Source organism: Phodopus roborovskii, unplaced genomic scaffold (genome assembly GCF_943737965.1).
Source record: "Phodopus roborovskii unplaced genomic scaffold, PHOROB, whole genome shotgun sequence".
Classification (NCBI taxonomy): Eukaryota; Metazoa; Chordata; class Mammalia; order Rodentia; family Cricetidae; genus Phodopus; species Phodopus roborovskii.
In genome coordinates this window covers 35,520,881-35,540,855 of record NW_026126511.1, presented here as the reverse complement: position 1 = coordinate 35,540,855, position 19,975 = coordinate 35,520,881, and the positions used below count along the sequence as shown (strand labels likewise).

Here is a 19,975-nt window from a genome sequence, read left to right as displayed (position 1 = left end):
CACTTTTGTATATGTAATTCACTGGTACTAAGTACATTCATTTTGTCATGTAACCATCACCACTTTAAAGTTTTTATTACATTTATTATCGTGTGTGTGTGTGTGTGTGTGTGTGTGTGCGCGCGCGCGCGTGCGTGCGTGTGCATGTGTGGAGTTCATGTGAGTTCAGAGGACAACTTCCTGAGTTGCTTCTCTCCTTCTGCTGTGTGGGTACCGTTACCTGCTGGGGCATCTTACCAGCATCACTTGCTGCTGCTGCTGCTCTTCCTTTTTAAACAGAAACTCTAGTCCCAGTAATCAGTAACTCCCAAGTTCCAACCTTACCTATACCCTGATAACCTCTATTTTACTTTCTATCCCCATTAAGTTTGCTTATTTTAGCTACTTCATATAAATGGAATCAGATGCCTTTTGTCCTTTCCTGTGTAATCTACTGAATTTACACTAATGTTGTCCATGTCTATCCTTGGAGCACATAGCAGAATCTCACCCATTTCCTGGCTAAACAGTATTGTTGGGCATGCTGTTGTTGCATCTTCCTATGGTAGTGAAGCTTGCATTGTTCTGGGTTATGATTGTTCTTGCTGTTGTGCTCAGTGGAGATAGAGCCTGAATTGCTGCTGTGATTTCTGTCAGATTAGTCACGAAAGTGTGACTTCTAAGTCCTACACAGCAGGAACTGCACCGCACTGAGCGGTTCACATCCCACAGCAGCACGTCTGAGTCTTAGTGCTCATCAGTGCCCATTTTCACCTTTTGTTTCTGTTTTAGAATGGTCATCCCAGTGGGTGTGAAATGGCAGTACATCATACTTTTGTATTCCCCCGTGACAGAGCTGTTGAACATTTTTGTGTTTATTGGCATTTTATATCTTCTTTGGAGACATGCCTTTTCAAATTCTCTTGCATGTTTTTTGTCCTTTAAGTTTTTAAACTGATTTTTAAGTTTGCATTCAAAGTAGTGTGTTTCAGTATAACATTTTTGTGCATAGGTATCATGCTTTGTTTTAAACCAGTCCCTTCCATGCTTACTTTCTCCATCCCATCTCTGGCTCTGCTCCCCTTTTCGTCCCCAAGAGTCCCTCCTTCTGCTTTCATGGCACAGGTATCCAGTTCCCTTCTCTTTATCCTTTTCCCTAAGGTCTCTTCCTGTCTGTTTTAATCACATTTCTAGTATCAGGCCTACATGCACTCTCTCTTTCTCTCTCTCTCCTCTCTCTCTCACCCACCCACACACACACACACAGATTTTTAAAATAGGTTCTGCTTATGAAAAAAAATGGTATTTGTTTTCTTGAATTTGACATGTTGGTTGCTACTGATATGTGAGTGCCAGTTTTTGCACTGTTATGCACATCTTACCATGCTGGCAATTGTCATGGTTCATGGGTAGGACTGTTTAATTGCTTTCTTCCCTTGGCAGCTTGCATAGTATTTTCTGGAGCCATCAAAGCCAGATCACAGGAAAAAGGCTTTCAGGTCAGATCCAGCTCAAGTCATCCAACCCCTGTGTCCAAAGTGTGTGGTGTCTCCTACCCTTAACGCCTGAGACATAGGCAAGGGCTACATTGATACCATTCTTCTGTAAAGGAAAGCGAGATCATGAAATTTTCAGGTAAATAGATAGAACAGAAAAGATTGTATTGAACAATGTAACACAGACCCAGAAAGACAATCCCCCATGTTCTCTCTTATTGGTAGTAAACAAATCAAAGCCCTCGTGTGTGCATACACAACATAGAGTAACCACAGAAAAGTATAAAGCAACCATAGGTAGAAGTGGGCGTTGGGCAGAGAATAGCAGGGTGTGGGAGATAAGTGGGAAATGAGAATAATAGAGAAAGGGATCCAACTGGGGAGGAAGAGGAGACAAACAACACCAAGGCTTTTTGTTAAGGCTTCACAGGACTGTATTAATTCATATTTACCTCATAATGTAAGTGTATGTGTATACATACGTGCATATACACATGTGCACATTTACATATATCTGAAAGGAAGTTAAGCCAGCCACCTGGGCTGACAGTGCTCTCCACACGAAACATAGACTAAAAACCCCAGTCCCAGACATGGGAAACCTTATTGCAAAGGTTTGGCCAGGCTAACCCAAGTGACTCCTAAAACAATCAACAAATATATTTTTAGCTTTTTTGAGGAAGCTCCAAACTGATTCCAACCGTGGGCGGATGGATTTATATCCCGCCAACAGTAAAAGGGGCGGGGGGGGGGGAGTCCCTCATTGCCTTGTGAGCATCAGCGGGGGGGGGGGTCCCTCATTGCCTTCTGAGCATCAGTGGCGGGGGGGATCCCTCCCTGCCTTGTGAGCATCAGGGGCGGGGGTCCCTCACTGCCTCGTGAGCATCAGGGGCGGGGGGGGGGGTGCCCTCACTGCCTCGTGAGCATCCTTCTTTTCTTGGTTTTGTTTTTTTATAACACAGTCATTCCTATGAGGGTGACACAGACCTGCAAAGCAGTTTTGATTTTCATTTGTCTGAAAAATGTTGAATACTTTTCAAGTATTTGTTGGCCTTGCATTTCCTGTTTTGAGAACTGTGTTGGATCTATTAGCCTGCTTGTTGATTAGGTGATTTTTGATGTGAATTTTTGCAGGTCTTCCTGTGGTGGCGATACTGACGTCCTGCCAGGTGTGTGGTTGGGAAAGATCCTCTCCTACTCCAAATGCAGCCCTTTCACTCTAGCGTTTATTTTCTTTGCTGTGCAGAAGATTTTTAATTTCGTGCAATTCCATTTTGTCAGATTTTAGGATTACTTCCTGTGCCGTTGGGGTCTTTGTTCAGAAAGTTCTTGCTGTGTGACTACCTTGAAGCATTTCACCTGTCTCCCCCTGGCACTTTCAGTGTCTCAGGCCTTATATTAAAGTCTTTGACCATTTTGAATTAAGTTTTGTTCAGGGTGAGAGATATCAGCCCTGACTTTATTCTTCTACAGGGGAATCTAATTTCCCCAGTATTATTTGTGAACAAGCTATCTTTGCTCTGGGATCTGACTTTTTTTTTTAATTAGAAATTAGGTGGCTGTCTTCGTATAGGTTTCTTTCTGGATTCTATAGGTCCGTGTGTCTTTTCTGAGACTGCAAATGTCGTGCTGTTTTTGTGGCTGTGGCTGTGGCTGTGTAATGTAATCTGAGGTCAGGTAGCGCGATGCCTGCAGCACTGTCTTTCTGCTCCGGGCTGTCGTTTGTGGTGTTTCCTGTTTCTGTATGAATTGTAGGGTTCTTTTCTCTAGTTCATGAAGAATCAGAAGACTCCACCGTGTTGTGGAGAGGTTTTCTTCTGGTTATATCTGTTTCTTTTGTCAATGCCCCCTGTGTTTAAATACTGATTCTTCTCTAATTTTGGAAATTTTCTGCTATAATGTCATTGAGCAGATTCTCTCCCTTTTAGTGTTAATTTCAGCTCCTTCTAACTGGTGGATTTTTATGTTTAGAATCTTGATCTTAACTCAGTTCTTGGACGGTTGTGGTCCTGCTCTTGGTTACTATTTTCCTGTATCACCGCACAAATGAAGTATTTCCTCACCTTTGACCTCCCTGATACTCCTTTTTTCTGCTTGGCCAAGTGTCTTGTGATGCTTCACACTGTAGAGGTTTTGTTGTTGCTGTTTGTTGGTACTGTAGAGGTTTTGTTGATGTTATTTTGTTTGTCTGTATTTTTATGTAGCTAGTGTCCATGTTCATGTGGGTGTCTGCATAAGTGTTTATCGGTATCTGTGTTTACATGTACCTGTGTACAGGTGTGTGCATGCATATGTGTGCTAATAGAGAGACTAGAGCAATCTCACTCAACCGTTATAGAGATGCGTCCTTGCTGAACTAGCTGGTGAGGCTTGCCGGAAAGCCCCGTGGTGCCTCTTGTCTCCTCCCTTGCTCTGTCTGAGTGGGGTTACAGCTTGCCTCCCTGTACCTGGATTACCTGGATTTTTATATGGTTTCTGGGGGCTTGAATTCACTTTCTCATGACTGTACAGCAAGCACTTCACCACCTGAGCCTCCGCGCATGCAGCCTTTTACAGTGGTTTGTGCTGCAGTTTGGTCTGTGTTGGACAACTGTCTGAGCTGTCTACCCTTTGGTAGCTTTCCTTGTTTGCACACAGATAGCCTCTGCTGGCCACAATTAACTTTTTTTGTGGACCAACTGGTTCCCCCATGCTCCTGAGGCGCCAGGTAATCACTTTTCCAACCAGGGAATAGGACATTAAACTGGGCTTGTTGAGCTGTAGGCATTCTTTATATATTCTGGATATTGGATCCATTCTCAAATCTGTGATTAGCTGATGTTTTTCTCATGCTTTTTTTTTTTCCTTCTTCTTCTCATCTTGGTTGTGTACTTTCATGCACAAGAAGCCCAATTATTTCCTTTTATTGCTTATGTTTTTGCTGTTATATTTAACAAATCACTACCAAGTCAAATGATGTGATTTCCCCCCCCCCCCATTTTCTCCTAAGAATTTTACCATTTTAGGTCTTAAATATGGGTCTCTAAATCATTTTGAAAATTTCTCATATATGGTAGCTCCAACTTCACTATTTTCCAGGTAGGTGCTGTATTTTCTCAGGTACAGGATTTGGGAAGGAACAGAGAAATAGAAAAATCGTAACCTATCTGACTGTCTTCTCCACATCACTGCTTCTGTGAACGGTAGCAAAGTCTGTGCTGAGCGCCAGCCGCAAGGACATTTGTGGATTTTGCTAATTGACAATCAGGTGGTTTCCATGGTAGAAATTAAGCTCTTGAGATCAAGCATAAAAGTTTGCTTTCACTTTCACATTTTTAATCAAGTTCATTCATCTTTTGGGACTGACGGATGAATTTAAGGGAATAAAGGATCAATTTGTTTTCATAATTAATGGAGACATTTCAAGGTCTGACTCAATGTGGAAAACTAATTAGGAGCAAGTGACTCACCATCTGTCTCTGGGGGCAGAGATGTCCTGTTGTTTGTATCTGTGCAAAGGTGCACTTAATCCGTGAGTTCTGCTGTACTTAGACTTTTTTTTATAACTAGTTTTGTGTGAAGTTAAAGGAAAAAGGGGTCTTAGATTGTGACAGTATGCAAACTATAGTCTCCATTATGCTGTAGGTTCTCATGTGTCTGTGTCAGGGCTGCTTCTTCCCACTTCTTATTCTTGGTGAGTGTTGAGACAGTGAGTTCGGGGTGTGGAAGAAGCAAGTGCTCCTTGTTCTGACTTTTTAGCCAGATGTGCTGGGTTTGAGATCTCCTCCTAGTTGGATTAAAGGCTAAGTTAAAGTCAAATTAGAATTCCAAGGGCATACACATCCATGGACCATTGTGTAGGATACCTTAACATCTTAGTTACCATCAACTCCTTTCTTTCTGCACCTAAATGGAGCTGCATCTGTCTGTCTGTCTTCCTTCTTCCATCCATGCTGCAATCTTCGCCTGTGTCTACACAAACAAACACAGTTTTCTGTTTTAACTTCTGAGAGCCTTGCCCCATTTTTCCTGTTGCTGGTGTGTTTCCATTTTTTTCCATAGAAGCTTTGTTTATGAAGCTGAACCTTCCTCAACTGCAGTGGCTCCCCAGGACTCCACTTTTCAGCCTGTGTTTTTCTTTCTAATGCTCATTTCTGCTCTCTCTAATTCTGTCTTATACCTTTTGACCACTTTTTATAGTTGGCGAGATGATGTTAAAATTCTCTTGTTTAGCACAGCAGTTTTTCCCTTGTCTGCCCCTTCCAAAGCCCCCAACCTCTTCACTAAGAGCAGCCCCACTGGCTGTTCAGCTGTTTCCTTCATGACTGCCCAAGAAAAACGTCAAAAGTGAAGCTCTCTGTTGCTACGTGCTCTGTCTTTTTTTAAATGGGAGCAATAAGCTAAAGGCAATTGCATTTTATATTTTGTAAATAGTGTCCTTTCCCTTTTTCCCACCTGCAGGTGATTCAATCATCAATGAACTAGAACATACTTAATCTTATTCATTTGCTTATTTTCTGAGACAGGGTTTCTCTGTATGGCCCTGCTATCCTGGACCTGCTATCCTAGACCAGGCTGGCCTCAGACTCACAGAGCTCTGCCTGCCTCTGCCTCTGGGATTAAAGGTCACTCCCGCCCAGCTCCATACTTGATCTTTGATGTGTGGAATATTGAGTTGTTTATATGGTGTGATTAAAACTTTAGTTGGTACTAATAACCTTGTTTGTCTTCATGTTGCTGGAAATGCATTTGCAAGATAGAGTGCTGGAAGTGGACTTGCCAGGTAAATAGATGGGCTTTCTTTGCATAGACATAGTCAAATCAAGGCTAAGAACGGTGTAAGAATTGTGCCATCTTACATTCCAAGACTACTGCACTAGAAAGCTGTGAGAGCGTTCAGTCTTTGCCCACCGACAGACTCGCAGCTTAGTACACCTGTAAATCGTCTTAGGACAGAGTTGGATTTTTTCTTTTTATGTAAGAGCTTTATTAAGATATAATTGTTAATAAAGAATTTCATATTTTAAGGACCATTTTGATATCTTTATAATTTGTTCATTTCCTGTTTTTTTTTGTACCAAATTTTCATTTTTAAAAATAAAGCTAAATTTTCAAAAGAGGTTTATTTTTATTCTGTTAGTATAAATGTTTTGCCTACATGGATGCAAGTACACCATGTTGTTGGGCTGCCCATGGAGGCCACTGAGGGGGCCAGATCTGCTGGAACTGGAATTCATATGGTTGTGAGCTGCAGTGTGGATGCTGGGAACTGAGCCTGTGTCTTCAGGAAGAGCAGCTCTTCGGGAAGAGCAGCATCCTTCCTGGTGATGTTTCAGGAGTAAAATGCTTTGGTCCTTTTTCTGCTTTTGTGTATCTGTGGTTATCATGATATGTAAAGCATCAATATAATAGTTTACTTAGATTATAATAGTTTAATGAGCCGTGTACAGAAACTGTGTTTCCTTGACCCATATTTGATTTTATTGGTGTTGTAACTTCTTTCTGCATTGTATATCTGCTTATTACTGTAAATTCTTTTAAGTATTTTTATCATTAATCTTTTCTTAGAGTTAAAAGTCATTTGCATGACACCATCCCAGTATCAGAAAATTCTGAATTTGAGTGTATTCTTACCTTGATAGTCAGTCCTAATGTTTTACATGTTGTTAGCACATCCATTTTTCAACTGGAAGACTTGCCTTAACACGCCCACTGGGGTAGGTTGGGGAGGAGGGGATCTTCCAGTTTTAGTCTGTCTGAGTCTCTGTCTTGTCTCCATTTCTGAACGATCAAGGTCTACCTGCTGGCTGTGGTTCTCTTGACAGGAAGGGGCCATTTCAGCGCTCATCCAGCCTTCTCCTAGCCTGTCAGTTTTGTGCCAAGGAATCTGTTCACTTCACAGCTTATCCTCTTGGCTGGTTGACTGCTCTTTATTTGGTGCAGTCAGTACTTGTTTACTTTTGGTTTTTGAGAGTTTGACATATACTGTGTGTTGGTGACTATATATAATGTCTTTGAGGTTCTTCGGATCATCTATCTCTTCAGATTTAGAAAATTTCATGTCATTACTGTTTACGTTTTCTGCTTTCTTCTCTAGCCTGTTCCTTCTGTCTCTACTATACATCTGTGTGCTTGTCAGTTCCTCCACCAATTCTGCAAGCTTTCTTTGTTCTTTGTAATTTTTTCCTTTTCCTTCTGTAATTTCAAATAATCTTCAAGTTTTATTCTCTCTTGCTTGGTAAAGTCTGGGGATCCAGCTCTCCATGGAAATGTCCAGCTATGTCATTGTCTTGTTTAATAACACAATTTCTGTGCTATGTGTGGTTTCTGTTTTTTATTGAATTCTTAATGTAGTTCATTAATTGCTTTCCTAATGTCATTGCCTTGTGTATCTGTTTTCTTTAAGATCGCTCTTAAATGTTAGGTATGTGTAGGTGAGTGTCTCTTCAGTCACTCAGTGGTTCTATATTTTGTCCCTCTGGTTTCTTTGGCTGCTTGGCATCTTTTGCCCCTGTATTAGTATCTGTGCATTTAAGGAAGCAAGCAAGCACCTCTTCAGTCTTTCAGACTGATGTCCTCAGGGAAAACCTTTCAGTAGTCACCACGGCCAGAGATTCTAGGTGGGCAGTCAGTGAGGTCTTTCAGTTAGTTTGATAATGGAATCCTTGTGTTTACAGGCCTGATTCATGAGTCAACAGGTGTGTGTGTGCAGGCTTGGATTCTGACTTTTTGAGAGCTAATATGTGCTCTGGCAGACCTTGAGGGCAGACCCTGCCTACAGGGTCCATCTGGATCCCTGTGGTGTCTGACGTAATGCCAGGGACATTGGGAGGGACATGGTACCTGAGTACTTGATATCTGTCCTAGCCAAACTGGACTTTATGATTATTTTTTGTAATGGGCAACATTTATGTTATCTTAACAAATATGGTTTACCCTGATATTTTCTTTTCAATTTATAAAAACAAACTAAGAATCTTTTGGGTGTGTATGTAAAAATGATCAACACAATGAGACCAAATCCACTGTTCATGAGAGAGAGAAAAAGTAAAGTGACACAAAGAATTACTCAGTATGGGACTATGGCTTAAAGGTCTTTTAATATTCTTAATGACCTATAATCTTGCAGATGGAAGATTCCATAGATTAACTCTAAGAATCAGGACACTCTGAGTGCCCTATAACATATGGAATATGGTCCACTATAATATATGGAATGGTATTAATAATACAATGGTGTGACTGTCAGTACCCTTAGCCCTGTTGTTTTAAATGTGCTGTGTGACCATTTTGATTGGGGGTCTTAGAGAAATCGCTTATGTGTCTTCAGGATTTTGAAGTTAGTGAAGCCTACTACAAGGGTGACAAGTCTGCTAGAATTCAATGAGGTCAATGAATTGTGTATCTATAGAATCATCTTAAGCTAATCTGTGATAAATGGTAAAACATTGTCTCAAAAACAAGAATAAATACATGAGTAAACCAAATGAATTTTTTAAAAAAAAGCCTTGAGGGAAATGTAATGAAAAAGAAAATGACCCGTAACTTTGAAAATTACAGTTGTTTATTTATTGGAGAGCATGCCAAAATACAAGTGGGGCTTAGAGGACAACTTGCAGGACTCGGTGCTCTAGTGAATTCAGGTTGTCAGACTTGGTGGCGAGTCCCTTTACCCGCCAAGCCATCTATCTCATTGGTCTGGATATTAATGTAACATTTAATATCGGCACATATTAGTTACTGTATAAATGTGATCACATGTTAGAATAAGAAGTAAATGCATTCATCCCAGTTTTACCCTCAAACTGTCTTCTAAGATTCCCAAGCATCTTGCTTTTTCCTTTGTCCCAATTCTAATAATTATCCAGGCTCTGCAGTACCTTTTGAACACAGTTATTGCTGACTTGACAGTCAATCTTGTAGCCAAAATAGGATTTTCTAAGCTGTTTGTACTGTAGACATTTTACTGGAACCATCACAGTAGATCCCAAAAGGACTCCGGCAGGAAAGGGCAGTGCGAAATAGAACTTACCTTTGTCTGCAGGAACTTGGAACTGAAGACTCTTGAGACCTGAGGTGTGGTGGCTGCTGTCAGAGTGAATTTTGCTTTACACTCCATTGACTACTGTTTAAAAACCGCATGAAGGATTTTTATGCAGCTCTGGGATGGATGCTCCCTGCTCATTTTCCTTAGCTTGCTCATGTTTAAGGGTCTGTGCCTAGGTAGCCTCTCCCTGCACAGGGGAATTAATGCCCATGATGCTGATTGGTGGGAAGCCAGGCAGCTTGGGAAATTTTCCCTGTTAGTTCATCCAGCTCAGTTTTCAAATCTTGGCCAGCCTTTTGCTGGTGCTTCCACAGGCAGAGTCCCCACTTTTCTCCTAAACAATTCTCAGAATCCATCAGTGTGCTCCAGTTTCCAACCCAGTAAATAGATGTTTTAGCTTCCCACTGGATCTCACATGGAGCAGAAATTCATGGACAGCAGCTTTTGTTTTGTTAGGGAGATGTCAAAGGGTTACATTAAGGCAGTCCAAGAGAAGTTGTCAAGTATTGAAGCTGTGGTCCACGTCCTAGACTTCTCTCACTCCCTTCACCGCCAACAGCCAGTGATCAGTCTTCCACCCTTTGCTTTGCACAGAATCCACCGCGAGCACAGACCTTGCCTGTAATTCTGACCCCCATCCCTGGACCCCACTGAAGCTTTGTTGCAGAGTGCATCTGGAAGTTTACTTTAGAATTTTGAAGAGCACGTCATTTATGTCACTTGAGCATTTATAGATGTCACCTTGGAATGTATTGCACTCCACAACCAGTCACTAGGGAGCTGTGACCCTCTAAGAATGTAAATCAAGCTGTCATTTCCCTGTTGATAACTTAAAATGGTTTCCTATTGTTCTTGAATAAGGGGTTAGGTCTGGTTCATGTGCCCTAGGTCTGTGAGGTTGCCTATTGGAACCACTTCAGGATTTTTCAGAACTTCCAGTTCAGAACATTCCATCGAAGAGACTGAAGTAACCGGTGTGAGGTGAAGGCTTTAAATTCTAGCAGTAGTCAGGGTTGAGAGCCACGGCTCCACGTGACCTGACCCTTGTGACCTGAGCCTCGTGGCCTCTCCAGCTTTTCCCAGATGTCCCTTCTGCTCATGATGCTTCCGTCTCACTGGCTGCTTTCAGACCCTCAGATTTGTCTGGCTTTTTTCCCCCCTGCATTAAGGCACTTTTCACAGCCTGTTCTGCTTTTCACAGCCTGTTCTGTTCCCTTGTCCTGGATCCCCTCCCTCCAATTTGGACTTCCTCTTGCTGGTTAGACTCAGTGTGACTAGCCTGAGAGAAGTGTCCGCGAGTCACCAGTGCATTTGCTAGCATGTCACCTCTTCTTGTGTAGCACTGACCGTTATGTGGTATTTTGGCATTTGTGTCTCTCCCTCCCTTCTCTTGCCTATTTTTACTCTATCCCCCCTGGAAAGTGAGCTGTATGCTCTTTTTTTTTTAAACGGTTGTGCTCATGATACCTGCATGTATAGGCTTTCAACCTGATATATATATATATGGATGAATGAAAAGTCTTGGTTGCTTTTAAGTGATCAGCTAGCCCCGATCACCCCCTTTCATCAACACCATGTGGTGACATAAGGTGCTAAACTGAGCATCCTAGCCCTCATGACAGTGTATAATCACACTTGTTTATGCTTCCAGTCATTCAAAATGTAGAACGAACAATTATGTCCATAATTCTTGATAACAAATAACTGTTCAGTTCATGTTGTTTTGAATATCATGCCCTAAGAGTACATGTTCCATGTATATGATCACATACAGCCTAGTTGCATGATGAGCGACCTCATTTAAGTTTGTGTAAGCACACTGGATGACATTTGTACAATGAACTTGCTAAAGGTCACAGTTCTCAGAATGTATCCCTGATCTTGGACAACACTGTAATGTATTCAAATCATGATATCTATGTGCTGTTTCTATGGCTGATTCACATTTGGCCATTTTAAAAATTCCTGTCAAGTGCTAGGCATAGTCCCACTTGATTCTAAAGTATTTTGTATCCCCAATAATAAGAAAGCTACAAAACTAGATTGCAGCCATACTGGAAATAGCATAATTGTACGTGACCATCCCTTCAGATAACTCTGCTTTCCACACTGGCAGACTAGCAGAGATTTTGCTGATGAGTTTGATCAAATGACACAATCCGAATGTTTCTGCTGAATAATAGACAGGTGATTTTATGGCTGTATAAGTCTTGATCTTGCTTACTTTTTGATTTTGAAAGTTAATCTCCTATGAGACAGTTAGTGCTGATGTTGAGAATTCACTGGTGCTTTCCTATCTCTACCTCTCGATAGGGTTTGTAATTGAGGTAAAATCTGGTTGTTCAATAGTCAGTTTTGTTCTTTAATGCCATCCTTAAGTTGTGGTTTTCTCTATGATCAACAGTATTCATTTAGGCTAATACTGGGAGAGATTTATTACAGGGTGTTACCTGGGTTACAGGTTGGAGAAAGACGGAGTTTATCCAGTCTAGAATGACAGATCCAGGAAAGTTTCAGTAACAGCTGCCCTTAGAAGAGCAGCTGTCTCCCTGCTGGCTGGCTTGCTTGGTAGAGCATGGCTCACTTAAAGAATACCAGCTGCAAAGGCACTGGAAAGACTTTCTAGCCCGTGTAATATAGAAAGGATATAAGGAGATAATTTGGATATTTTCATTTAATTTGTTGAATTATTTGCACCCACTCTGACCTTGGCTCTTTTATTTTGAAGCCTTAGTAATATTTCCTTTAGTTAATTCCATCATTAATAAATCCATTATTAATAAGATAGCTGGCTTGATTAGCTATAACCAGAAAAATTTTAAATTTATAGTGGGGGGGTGGAGGGAGGGGAAAGAGAGATAGACAAAGGCAGAGAGAGAGAGAGAGAATGTTAGGGAGTCAATTTTCTTTTTCTACAGTTTCTAGGTTTTGGACTCAGTTTGCCAGGCTTATGCAGTGGGTACTTTTGCCCACAGAGCCATATAACCAGCCTGAGAGCTTTGTTTTATGTTTATAAAGTGAATCTGTAACTAGTGCAGATCAACTCTAAATAGACCCTAGTGGTTTCCATGGATAGAGGTGTATATTTCAAACATCAGTGACTATTCACAGAGAGGTAGCCCAAACATTCATGGCAGGTTTGTGATGCCAAGTTCTCCTCATGACCATTTGTTTCTATGTGAAAATTAGGTGTTCCTTAAAAGGAAGAACTTGAGGGAGGAGCACAGGGAAGTTTACCAAAAACTTCATAATAGATGGGAATCTTGTTGGCACACCCTGTATTCTGTCCATTGAGCTTTCTTAGACTTTGTTGTTACTATGCTGTGTTTATGTAATCCTGTGTAGTCTTCTATCATTGATAGGGACATAACCAATCCCTGTGTTAAAGTTGGAGGCTTGTATTAGTAACTAATCTTGATGTATTCCTTTATTCACTGATATCGTAGTGGTTCTAAGTGTTTGTATTGCTGATAGATCTGTTTCCATGTCTATATCTGTCTCTATAAACCTATATCTACAGTTATATATCAGTATTTATAGCTATATCTTATCTATGCCTACTCTAGCTATATCTCCATATGTGTATATTTGGTGAACTTAGAAAGCCTCAGAATTCTGGCTAGTTTTCTTTCAAAAACCAAAATATTTGGTAGCATTTACTTATCATAATACTTACCAAAATAAGAAATATCAAATTTCCAGTGTTAATATTTTAAGTGAGTAAAGAATTTTATTTACCTACAGATAGTCTTACTTTCACTAGGACGTTTAAAGATTTATGTGTTTTTATTTCATGTATATGAGTGTACCCTGTGCTTGCCTGTTGCCCAGGGAAGCTAGGCACAGCTTAAGATCCTTCAGAACTGGAGTTGCAGGGGGTTGTAAGCTACCATGTGGATGCTGAGAACTGAACCTCAATTCCCTGGAAGAGCCAGCATGTTCTTAGTCCCCGAGCTATCTCTCTAACACCTAACTATAGGATAGTTTTATTTCTATGTGTATATGTAAAGAGATTTTGCAATAGCACTGGCAAGTAGATATAATTGAGGCCATTTTTAAAAACCTAGTAATTAGTTAATTTTTTGTGGCATGGTTAACATAGACACTACCTTGTGACTTCTAAAGAAATGGGGGATTCGGCTTGTAAAGCGAGCCTAGGACCTGTGTAGTTGACAGCTCTCCTCTCTGCAATCTGCCCCTGGGTTGGCTCAAGGAGACCAGCTCTTACCATGGATCTCGCCTACTGAAATTTGTGACTGGCTTTGCTGTGAGGCGTCCCTTTCCTTCTTGCTTTCTCCACATGTTCTCTTCTGTAGCCCAGCCTGGTCTCAAACTCTGGGCTCTCTGCCTCTACTGCCTGATTTTGGGACCATAGGCATGTGTCCGTGTGTCACCACACACGTCTGTGACAGTCTTTATGTTGGATATTACACGGTTTACAATCAGTTTGTAATCGTTCTTGTAGTATATTTGGCATGCTTTTTGTTTCTTAGTTTCATAGTCTTTAGTATGTTGAACAAATATTTGGAAGTCGATTTGAGTGCTGTCAGTTTTCTGAGTTCATATGTGCGGTAAGAATATGCATTGTTTGGGGCCAGGTGTGGTGCTGCACGTGTTTAATACAGTCCCCGAGAGGCAGAGGCAGGTGCACTTCTGATCTGACTTCACACTAGTCCGATCTGTACAGTCGAATTCCGGGTCAGCTGAATAGTGAGACCCTGCTGTCCTCCCCTCCCCCCAGTCCCCCAAAAGGTGCTGTTCTAACCTGACTGGGGCTCTATTCTGTATGTACTTTGATACCCTATTTTTTCCAAAGCCATTTTAGTTCTTTACCAAAAAAAAAAATTTTACTTATGTATTACAGTGTAAAATTGAAGTTCTGGTGTCAGTATTTATATTTAAAGATAGACAGTTAACTTTCCTTTATATACTAAGTACACTGTAAATTTGTTGGTTTTCTTTATTGATGACATTGATAACTGGAAACTAATTCTGATCCAATTCCAGATTATCTGTAAACAGCCATGGTTTTCTTTTTGGCCAAGGATTTATATCTGGCTCTCTTAAGAACATGTTGAAAAACTTAGCTTAGACTATGCAAAAATCCTGAAGACATAAGAGGCATATTGTTGCTTTAAAGTTCAAGTCTATATTCTCAGATACATGAGCTGCAGCCATGCTTCTCATTAAAGTGTTCCCATTTTCATAGGCTTCCTCTGCTTCAAAAAAGCATAGTTTCATAGGACACCATACCTTAGGAGATGTGTGTGTGTGTGTGTGTGTGTGTGTGGTGGTGGGGGGGTTCATGGACTCTAAAAGGAGGAGCCGTGTTGAAGTCAGACAATAGAAGCTTTTAAATGAACTAGATTTCATGTCCTGCTTTAAAGCTTTTGAGGAAATGCAGAATAGGAAATGGTTGGGCTCTATGATATTATGAGGGCTATTTTTGTCCTCAAAAGTTCAAAGGTTTCAGGGGTGAGAAAATACATTCAAAAATGGGGGCATTCATTGTTCTTAAAATTTTATTAATGTGCTTCCAAGATGCCTATAAAAAGCAAGTGTACAAAGACCTTCATTTGCCAATTTACTGATAAACATATAGGTAGGAAGAATAAGAAATATATACACAAGTTTACACATAAATCCCCAATTCCACTTATGAATATGTTAAATGAAAATACTAAGGCAATTTCAAGGAATTGAAAGCTAAATAGCTTCTACGTGAAAACAGTTGAGGGGCTGGAGAGCTGGCTCAGCAGTCAAGAGCACTTGTTGCAGAGAATTGGTCCCCAGTGCCCACATGGTGGCTCACAACCATCTATAATGGGACCTGATGCCCTCTCATAGTGTGCAGACAGAGTGCCCATAAACATAAAATACATGTGTGAATAAATCTTTTTTTAAAAAGAACAAGCAAGATATTGAAAAAACACCACAAAAATTGTGTTGTGTTTTATAGATGAGTATATTACCTGCATTTAATTCTTATCCCCAACCATTCAGGATTTGCTGTTGATTGCACTTGATTAGGTCCAGTTCTATGACTGTTTAGTTTGCTGCCCTTGAATTTTTATGTAGTTGAAAATAACATCCTCAGCTGAATATAACCTCTATATTAACTTAAGGAGAAATGGGGACAACTACTTCTTTGAACAGCTGTAATTTATCTTTCAATGCAGGGGCTTATTTATGAAAGATGATAGCACATATTAAAGGGGATACTTTTTCCTCTATGGAATTTTTTTCTTAATGAATAGTAATCTAGGAATGAATGACTTTCATGAAGGTATGCAGAAAATTCAAGTGATAAAATGAACTGAGCTAGTCTGTAAAATGCCAATCATTCTGTTTTGAAGACTAAATAAATGAAGGTTATTTCTGGTCTGTAGGTATGATTGGCAGTAATAGCACTGAACAATATTGTTCTGTTACTACTTGTTGTGTAGCAGCAAATTATTATTTCATTTTGCTTTGGTCACTATAAGTAACTCACCAGTGTCCAGGCTGGAAATGGAGAGTTCATTGTGCTGACCCCTCACTCATCTCTCAGCGAATATTATGTCACTGAGGGGTCACTGTAAACTGTGTGAAGTACCTTTGGATGAGGACCATACGGAATGTTTTAATATCTTGCACAGTGCTGTAATTTAGTATTTTATGGCTTAAGAATAAAGAATTACCTCTACTGACAAAACATAAAACATCTTCAACTTCTTGTGACTCTGAGCTTCTTAGATCAGAGTCAAGTCATCTCCATCGCATTTTGGGAGACAAAAACATTAGAGCTGAATTGGGCCGGTGTGTTAACCAATTTTCAGTGTGGACCTAGGAATTTCAAAGTCAGTATCCATTCATTTCTTCTACAAATACGATGTCAGGCTGCCTCCTTCGAGCTACCACCTCTTTGAATTCCAGTAGGAGTGGAATTTTGTTGTTTGTTTAGTTGTTGTCTTGGGATCTCACAGTCCAGGCAGTGCTGGGTCATGCTTACAAGCTTCCTGCGTATGGGACTAGTACTCTGCCCATTGAGCTAGTAGTAGAGGACTAGAAGGAAGCACAGCTCACTCCTTCATTTCCTCGCCTTTTAAGTTGTGCTATGGTGGTGTATGTTTTATATGTCCTTATACAACCTCATATGTACTATTATATAAGGACAGGTGTAGATGAATGAAACACAGGCTCACATTATATGCCACGCAAAGAGAAATGTCGTATGCAGAGAAAAGTGTCTTTGAGGCTAATTATTGCATGTGTCTTTAACAGTAATTCTGTTTTCTTTGCCGAATGTGTGGTAACTGCTTTTAGGATATGACAGCACGTGACCTGCTACAGCAGCGGTACACACTCCCCAACGGTGACACTGCCTGGCGATCCTCACCCCTTGTGAATGCTGCTCGAGAGGGCAAGCTGGTCCTGTTGGATGGCATCCACCGGGTCAACGCTGGCACGCTGGCTGTATTGCAAAGGTTTGTGTCGCATATGTTCTCTATGCCAACCTAAACCCTGGTTATGCAGACCCTGAGGAATTTACAATTCTATACTCAAGTTGAATAAAGTATTATTAACATTTGTTGCTACAAACACATGATTATAAGGCTTCAAACCCCACTTCTGTGCCAGAATTTGCCGTGTAAGAGCTGAGGGAAGAAATTCCATCAGCAGTGGTTTTCAGTGGCTTACATACATACTTGAACTAACGTGAACAATGAGCCGTACAGCTGAGCATCTGGTTTTGTCCTAACCACTGCTTAGAAATCATCTCAGATTTTTAAAAAAATTTTGAGACAAAATGAAAGTTTGATACAAAATGTATATTTATTTGCTTATTTCACTCAGTTGGTATAGAGATGAACATTTTTATAGCCACGATTTTCCTGTTTTGAGTGTGAAAAAGTTATCCCCACGTTTCAAAAACTCTAAAATTCTAGAATTTAATGCTGAAATATTCTCTATGTGTAATTTCTGAGGAAAATATCCATAGCCTGTGTCATTTAAAAGGTTATTGATGCTTTTCGTCCCTTTTCTGCTGCATGACTTTTAATTTGACTTTCTGGGAAGTGTCAAATAGATGAAGCGAGCCATTTCAACTAGCTGACACAGTTTTTATCGTTGACAAGATGCAGATACTAAGTGTAATGAAAGATTCCAAATGTGTCATGTTAATCTGGATTCAGTTTGTGTGGATTAAAAATAGTAATCATGAAGTCTTAGTGATTTACCACAAACATCTCATAGAGTTATAATTTCTTTTTCTCTGCCAAACATATAAATGTGAATACAAAGTGGGAAAAGACTCAGTCCCTTCTTGCTGGCCATCTGACCAAGTACAAAGGAGTAACGTATGCCAGCACCGTGCTAAACTTGAGTCTGCGGTTCTCAGCCTTGGGCCGCCTTACAGGATGGAATTTAAAAATACCAATGCCTTGAGAGTGGACTTTTCTTTCCCACCCTGGTTCTCAAATAACCAACATGGATACTTAATATTAATTAATAAATTCTTGGTGGACAGCTCAAGCTTGTTGCTAACTAGCTCTTACAACTTAACCCATTTTCTATTAGTCTGTGTGCTGCCCTGAGGCTTGTGGGATTTACCTCTCCAGTATCTCTTGCTGACTCTACCTGGCTAGCTGCTCCTCTGACTCTGCCCTTCTTCTTCCCTGAATTCTTCTGGTCTGGCTTTCCCACCCAGTCTCTCCTGCCCAGCTATAGGCCAGTCAGCTCTTTATTAACCAGTGAGAGTAATACATATTTACAGTGCACAGAGATTGTTCCACAGCCTTCATCTCCACTAATTCTCAAAGTAATTGATCCATGCCAGAGTTTTGAACATGGGCACTTTTCAATACTGCCTAGACATCCTAACTTAGTCTAGACTGAGAGCAATGATGTTTAGCATCTATTTTATATTAATTGCTCAGTTTTCACACTAAATCTATGAGGTTGGCCCTGTTGTCTTAATTTTTTGCCTTAATTTTATAATAAAATTTAGAGAGATGGAATGGTTCTTCCTTCCCTGATTATTCAGCGAGTAATTGCAATGTTGGAATTGAACACGGACCGTACTGCCTGTGCCCAAAACTTGTGCATTTGTCTTTGCTCTTTGACCTTTGTAGTATCTAATAGGAGTGTCTTACGTTGTATGGGAAGCTAGATTACTTCACGGCTGCCATGGGAAATAGCAGTGGGGTTATTTCAGAGGCTTTTGATATTTTAAATCCTGCAATTCCAACTTTAGAAATATTTTGATACTTTCCCTTATGAAGCTACATTTGATTCAGGAGTGTGTGCTGACTGGCTTGCTTGTGAATGGATGTCCCATGGTGGACCTGAGATACCCTGAGATACTCATTCAGCTGTGTCTTTCTGTCTCCCACCTCCTCTTTTCCATCTCCTGCCTCTTCTCCTTCATACCTATCTCTGATGTCTGGGACTACTGCTGGCCAGTACATCTATCTGCCAAGGATAACGTAAAATAACACTGACCAAATTACCATTGTGAAAAGTACACCTACAGGCTCACTCGCCAGCAATGACAGCGTGGTCAAGTATTGACTGAGTGATTCTGCCCCTCATAACGTCATTGATTAATTTGTTCCCCGTATCCCATCAGACTAATCCATGACCGTGAGCTCAGCCTATACGATGGATCGAGGCTGCTGAGAGAAGACAGGTACCTGAGCTTGAAAGAGGGACTACAGCTAACTGATGAGCAGCTGCAAGAAAGGTAATCTGGAGTACAGTATTCTTGGGTTTTTCTTTTAAACATTTATTTATTGTATGGACATGTATGTGTGGGTACACAGTACAGCTCACATACAGAAGTCAGAGGACAACTTAAGAGAGTCAGCTCTCTTCTTCCACTGGGGTCTTGGAGATCAAACTCACATCCTCAGGCTTAGTAGCAAGGGCCTATACCCTCTGAGCCATCTGGCTAGCTGTGGAATGCATTATTCTTACCTTTAACTTACAGCTAAATTGAAAGTAACATTCAATATTTTCAGCTGAACTAGGATCGAGCCAAACGCTAACTGAATAGCTTAGTTTGGTGTCCGGAGTGCGGTATAATCTGATATTTTCTAAAATCTAAGGGTTTGTCCAAGCCGAGCTCTAATTTCTTAGCCTGTCTCAACTGTATCTCTGGGAAAGTAAGCCAATCTTCCTAGGAGTGGTGAGTGTTAGTTACTGTGGGCATCCCCTGAGGCAGCATTGGTAATGTGGCTTTCCTACAACTCTTCCTAGATATAACAGTTGGATGCAATGGGTGAGATTTGGCTTGACTCTAGAGCACGCAATAAACTGAAAACAATTACAAAAGACACATAGAAAAAGTTAGAACCAGGAGAGTCTCTAAAGTACCAGTTGCACAGGCTTGAGGATCTAAGTTTGCATCCTGGAGCTAATTAGCTGACTAGCATAGCTGAATAAGTAAAGTTTCAGGTTCAGTTAGAGACCCCATCATCACAATACAGTAGGC

The 19,975-nt window shown here is 40.7% G+C and overlaps 1 protein-coding gene across 1 annotated transcript in view; it reads left to right on the top strand.

Moving 5' to 3' along the window:
- Vwa8 (von Willebrand factor A domain containing 8) overlaps nucleotides 1–19,975 on the top strand; it is a 296,436-nt gene that overhangs the window by 98,113 nt on the left and 178,348 nt on the right. Inside the window, exons 13-14 of the mRNA XM_051195337.1 lie at nucleotides 16,807–16,967; nucleotides 19,112–19,225. Of these exons, the coding sequence (XP_051051294.1) occupies nucleotides 16,807–16,967; nucleotides 19,112–19,225 (275 nt within the window). The remainder of the gene's footprint in view (nucleotides 1–16,806; nucleotides 16,968–19,111; nucleotides 19,226–19,975) is intronic.